Consider the following 6,788-nt stretch of genomic DNA (forward strand, 5'->3'; position numbering starts at 1 on the left):
GAAAGTTGGACTGTGAAGAAAGCTGAGTGCCGAAGAATTGATGCTTTTGAACTGTGGTGTTGGAGAAGACTCTTGAGAGTCCCTTGGACTGCAAGGAGATCCAACCAGTCCATTCTGAAGGAGATCAGCCCTGGGATTTCTTTGGAAGGACTGATGCTCAGGCTGAAACTCCAGTACTTGGCCACCTCTGAGAAGAGTTGACTCATTGGAAAAGACTCTGTTGCTGGGAGGGATTGGGGGCAGGAGGAGAAGGGGACAACAGAGGATGAGATAACTGGATGGCATCACTGACTCGATGGACGTGAGTCTCAGTGAACTCCAGGAGTTGGTGATGGACAGGGAAGCCTGGCGTGCTGCAGTTCATGGGGTCACAAAGAGTCAGACATGACTGAGCGACTGAACCGAACTGAAGGCAGAAAGAGAAAAACACGTATCATTTGTTCTAAAGGAAAACATAACACAACATTGTAAAGAAATTATACTTCAATAAATATAACAAATAATAAAAGATTTTATGAAATATAAACAATATGCCTTATTTTCAAATGGGTAACTGTTTATTGTATTCCTTTAAGGGAAGCTCTAGTATAATTGAGGCTTATTTCAGTTGAGTAAATGGTTGAGTTTTTCCACAATTTCAATGTGCAAATTGATTGAGAAGCACTGTGTTGCCCAAGTGTAAATTCTTTTAAAATTAATTGAACCTAATTCATTTAATCATATCTTATAAGTGCTCCCTGATGTGAGTTTCCAATTTATCTTACATCATGCTACAATCTATGACTGCTTCTAGTTATTCCAGCTTTGGAAAAAAAGTAACAGTATATGCATTATGAAACATAATTGCCTTATAATATAGTATTCATTAAATATACAATTTAACAAGTAAAATTATTATTAGTGACCACTTCAAAAGAATATTACATCAATATTCTGTATTCATGCCCTTAAATCTAAAATTAAATTATATAAAGATTTCATTTTTGAATCAATTATTTACATTATCTATTATTATAAAAATTAAATATATATACTACTTGAAAAATGATTTTAATTCATTATTAAAAATTTCTGGCTTTATTAACAGTAGGATAAATTTTCTGAATATGTCCTGATCCCCTAAATCTACTATTCACAGTCTAGATGGTGAAGCCACAGCATTGGTAGGAGCTTGTAAGAAGTGCAGAATTCAGATCCAACTTAGACTGGCTGGATCAGGATCTGCAGTTTAACAAAATCCTTAGCAGAGCCTGTGAACAAATCTTTTTTTGCTAGTTGATAAGTTCAGGATGACAAATAATACCTTTTGAAAGAAAATGTTCAACAACTGGGGACACTTCACCTGTGATTGCCTCTTTTCTCAAGAGCCAGTCTCCTGAGAAATAAAATCCTTGGAGAGTATTTGAACACATGTTATTTATTGCCTGGCATAGCTAAATCCAGGATGCACCTTCATAGCACAGTGATCACAACTGCTCAGGGGAGAACTAAGAAAGGTGCAGATGTTTGCTACCTTGAAGCTGAAGAAACACACACTGAAGACTTAGAATTGAAGAGGCTGATCTGTGATGCATAACGGCTTCAAAAGTGACTCTTGAGACCAGGGCTGTCAGGCCCGCCCTCCAGCACTAAAGACAGCAGAATGCTGGGTACCTATCACTCCCCACACTAACAGTAGTGCTATTCGTCTCTGAGAGCACATTGTGAAATATATTTGGCATTGAGATTTCCAGGAACAAAGAAAGGTGAGTGTGTTGATTTTAGACTTGGTATTTGAGACCAATTATGAAAGTAATAACCGTTGGCATTCAGGCAAATATTCCACAACATCTTCATTCATAAAATTATCAGTTTATTCATAAACCAAGTTTTTAAAGTTGCTGTGATGTGCCAGATGTGGGATATTTTCTTGGATGCAGAGGAAACTAAGTCAGATTTGTTCATCACCTGATTTATAGTACAACTGGAGTCTGAAATCGTGCTGTTTAGAAATGGAGGATTATTGAGCTTGTCATAAGAAAGCCTAATCAATTAGAAGGAATTTGAGGTTTTCATGATGATATTCTGCTTTCCTAGTGCTCAGGTGATGAAGAATTTGCCTGCAGTGTGACAGACCTGGGTTTGATATCTGGGTTGGGAAGATCCCCTGGAGAAGAGAATGGTGACCCACTTCAGTATTCTTGCCTGGAGTATCCCATGGACAGAGGAGCCTGGTGGGCTACAGTTCATGAGATTGCAAAGAGTAAGACATGACTGAGCAGCTAACACTACTACTACTATAATGACATTAGTTGTAAATGAGATTAGTAAAGAAAAACTATGTAGCAGATAATAGAGATGAATGGGGTTGAGTCTATTATTTCATATAAGTAAGTAAAAATCTAAATAAGTTGAGAGAATTTGACTTATTCCAGAAAATGAACATTTTCTGAATTTGAATGTAAGTTTCTGAAACTGGAAGGAATCAGATGTGAACTGAGTCTGATTGAGTGTATTCAGTGGTTAAGAACAGACATATCTAAGACCTCAAAATTTTAGAATATTTTCCCTTGTATTCTTAGATCTTTCAAATGCCATACATAAAATGTCTTTTGTCTCTTTAGAGTCCCTTGAGATATATAACGACATCTGTTAATTATCCCAACACCTCAAATATTTTTCAAGTTTTACAGTCTTCTTTTGCCTTTTATCTTGTCAATATCTCTCCTTAAGAAGAATATCTGTAACTAAACTCCAAACTCATTTATAATTTAAGTGTAGCATAGTGCTTCCCAACCTAATCGCACACATAGAAAATGGTAATATTTGTGTAAAGTGACAGGTTAAGTGAATCACGCTGCATGTGGCCAGTGGTGATCAGCTTAACACATGAAGAAGTCTTGGTTCGATCTCACTTCCTCATATCTGTGGCTTTGTAGTTCCATGGAACTAGTACTAGAAAATCATGTTACTGGGATTACTACTGATCATACTCTAGACATTGTGTTTCTACAAGTGCAATCTGAAACTAATTTCTTTATTAACCAGTCGCTTACTTTGTGAATTTTATTGACTTAATAAAAAACTGACCCCTAATTTTTTTCAAGTGAATGGCACACAAAGCTATATCCAGTATTCAAAGGATTATGTTTTTTAAAATCTAAATTTTAAACATAAATACTCTTTACTTCATTAAACTTCAATTTGTTTGTTTTAACTGTTTGCAGTATCTCTATTCATTTTTCCAGTTGCCATAACCCTCGGGAGCTAAGTTGTACAAACTTGGAAGGTTTTGTTGATCACAGAGTGTGCGCTAATCAGGGGGCACTGGCAATTCTCAAGCCCAAGCTTCACTGAGAAAGAAAAATTTCAGCACAGAGTTTGAGTATCAACTGCTCATTTCTAATTGTATTCCTACCTATCCCCATTAAAAGTCAAATAAGCTAAGGCCAGTAAGTAGTAACTTTGTCATTTTTAATGTTCAGTGATTCCATCTTATATTCTAATAAATGACTCAAACCCCATATAAACAGCGTTTATAGCATTGCTATATACACCTAATTCTTACATTAGGTGTATAAGATGGACATTGGATCAGGACTAAAAAATAATGGAAGGCATTTTGAAACAAAAATTACAAAATGTTCAGTTCCCTGGCTCTGAATCCATTAGGAGAGCTGTTCAAATTTGTATGCCCCTCTGAGTTTTCACTCCAATTTTATTTTCATATTATGCCTCTTTATAATGAATATTAGGCCTTCTTAATATCAAGTTTTGAATTTCATGAGGTAAGTAACTGTGTTTTGTCATTTTTATACCCTAGACTAAACTTCATTTTGAAATGAAGTGCTGTTTCAGCAATTTTTGCCAAATTATTAAAGAAAGAAAGAAGGGAGAAGGTAAGGGAAGGACGAAAAGGAGGAAAGGGAGGAGAGAAATAAGAAGATAAAAGGAAAATAAAGGAGACAAAACTTTCTCAAGTTCTTCACCTAAAACATGCTGCTACATGAACTTTGTGTCTTCTAACCCAGTAGTTCCCAAACCTCGCTGATCATCACAATTACATTGGTAGTTTTGTTGGCTTATTTGTTTTTATATTATTTTGATTATCAGGTGTTAAGATCTTTAAAATCTTCCAAGATTCTAAACACTTTTTTTTTAGTTTATTTACTTTAATTAGAGGCTACTTACTTTACAATATTTTTGAGGACACTTTTTAAAGATAAAGAGCAAAAAGGAAAAGCATTTTTTAAAATAAAAGTATCAAATACTAGACTAAAAAAGAGGCAGTGGTAATGATTTAACTAAAGTAACAGCATATACAATAAAAGAGAAATTTGATAAAATTCTGGAATTCTGGAAGTACCAAGATTTGTGAATTATTTAAGATTGTAGAGGCAATATTTCAAAGAGACAGAAACAAAAATGATTTATCAGAGCTGTTCTACCGAGATTAATCTATCCCTGGAGTAAAGAATGTTAAGGAAGATGATTGAAGAATTTCATTTTTAATTATATGTTTACATTTTTACACTCATTATATTCATAAATGTTGTGATCTCTCTAGGTGACTCTGATGATCAACCATATTGGGGAATCCTGAATTAACAGACCATCTTTGTGTTCAGAATTGTTCCTTTACATCTGACTGTAAAGTGACCAGCCCACAGAACTCCATCTTACCCAGGAGCAGATCATGAGAGCCAGTGGCACTTGACTATGTGAAGTGATGCTAAGTTATTATATCATGTTCATGTTCATAAACTAAAATCTTGGCCTTGACATAAAATTCTTCTGACTTGAAATAGGTTGGAATCCAGAAATTTGGAGGAAAGAAGAGTGCTAGAAATGTTCATTTTGACTGCCTTTACAAGTCCAGAAATCAGTGTTTCTCTTAAACTTTATGAAATATTATAAGATTCTTGAAGTTTATAATTTCTATTCTAGTTCAACCAGAATCGTAGTTTGTCCTAGAATGACAATAGAAGCTAAAGAAATCCGCACATTATGTATGTCCTCTGATGATCACTAAAGAATGATCTCAGCAGGATTACTCTCTGCCTCACACACGTGCACATGCATATGTTCATAAATATCTATCTCTCTCTCTCTCACACACACACACACACACGCACACACACACACCCCCCAACACAAAAGTACACTCATTTCTTTATTTTTAAACTTAGAACCTGCTGAGAAGAAAATGGACCCTGGAAATCACTCCTCAGTGACTGAGTTTATCCTCGCTGGGCTCACAGAGAAACCAGAGCTCCAGATTCCCCTTCTGGTCTTCTTCCTAGGAATCTATGTGGTCACAGTGGTGGGGAACCTGGGCATGATCACACTGATAGGGCTCAGTTCTCACCTGCACACCCCCATGTACTATTTCCTCACCAATTTGTCCTTTATTGATTTCTGTCATTCCACGGTTGTTACCCCCAAAATGCTGGTGAACTTTGTGACAGAGAAGAATATCATCTCCTACCCTGAATGTATGACTCAGCTCTATTTCTTTATTGTTTTTATTATTGCAGAATGTCATATGTTGGCTGTAATGGCATATGACCGCTATGTTGCCATCTGTAACCCTTTGCTATACAATGTCATCATGTCTTATTATAGGTGCTTCCAGCTCACAGTGACAGTTTATATTTTGTGCATCATTGAATCTGCAATCCATACAGGCTTTATGTTGAGACTCTATTTCTGCAAGGCCAATGTGATTAACCATTATTTTTGTGATCTCTTCCCACTCTTGGAGCTATCCTGTTCTAGCATCTCCATGAATGAATTATTGGCTCTAGTCTTTAGTGCTTTTAATGTCCTGATTCCTGTTTTAACCATCCTTGCTTCCTACATCTTCATCCTCTCTAGCATCCTCCGAATCCACTCCACTGAAGGCAGGTCCAAAGCCTTCAGCACCTGCAGCTCCCATATCTCAGCTGTTGTTGTTTTCTATGGATCTGTAGCATTCATGTACCTGCAGCCATCATCAGTCAGCTCCATGGAACAAGGGAAAGTGTCCTCTGTGTTTTATACCTGCATTGTACCCATGCTAAACCCTCTGATCTACAGTCTGCGGAATAAGGATGTCAAATTTGCTCTGAAGAAAATTCTGGACAGTGGAAAATGTAGATGAATAGACTCAATGTCATAGTGTCATATCAGAAATATGTCTTTGATTTTCTGAGATATGCAATGCTTTTGTTTTATTGTTCATTTGTTTGGAAATTCAGAATCATTTTCTCATATAATACCTTTCCCAAATTATCTCTGGGCCACTTCCATTGAACCTGTGTTACAGTGACTATTTATGGAGAAATAACAAGAATAAAGTCAGAGAGTCTTAAGAATTAAAGAAGTTCCAGTTTGACTTTAAAAAAAATACAAACAACAACGACTATGATGATCATCATAAAATAATAACATACATGATTGAGATAGTATAAAATATCAAGCACAAAGCCCAGCACTTTAAAGCAGGTAACTTCATTTAATATTTACAGGTTTCTCTCAGAGCAAGCCCTAGTACTATTTTACTTTGAAATCTGAATAAACTAACACTTACTTAGTTTCAGTAAATATATAAGTTCCCAAACATAATAAATGACAAGAGTCTAGAATGCCTGGCTCCAGAATCCGTGATTTTACTCAAAGTGATATATTGGCCCCAAGTAATCACGGGTAAGTCTAAGGCCTTCCCAGTAATTTTCTTCTGCACATTAATCTACAGTTCCTTATAAGACTGTGTCATTTTCTTCTTTTCTCCAATCTTAGTATCACTTTTGTTTCATTTGATATAATGA

General features: G+C 35.8%; 1 protein-coding gene across 1 annotated transcript; it reads left to right on the forward strand.

The window, feature by feature from the left end:
- Positions 1-5,158: 5,158 nt before the first annotated feature.
- Positions 5,159-6,121, forward strand: LOC109554055 (putative olfactory receptor 8G3). The gene has a single exon (XM_019954357.2). It carries the CDS (start codon positions 5,186-5,188, stop codon positions 6,119-6,121), a length of 936 nt encoding a protein of 311 aa, XP_019809916.2. The 5' UTR covers positions 5,159-5,185.
- The last annotated feature ends 667 nt before the right edge of the window (positions 6,122-6,788 follow it).

This window comes from Bos indicus, chromosome 29 (assembly GCF_029378745.1).
Source record: "Bos indicus isolate NIAB-ARS_2022 breed Sahiwal x Tharparkar chromosome 29, NIAB-ARS_B.indTharparkar_mat_pri_1.0, whole genome shotgun sequence".
NCBI lineage: Eukaryota > Metazoa > Chordata > Mammalia > Artiodactyla > Bovidae > Bos > Bos indicus.

Coding starts and splice junctions, on each gene's coding strand:
- LOC109554055 (XM_019954357.2), top strand. CDS start 5,186: ATGGACCCTGGAAATCACTCCTCAGTGACTGAGTTTATCCTCGCTGGG.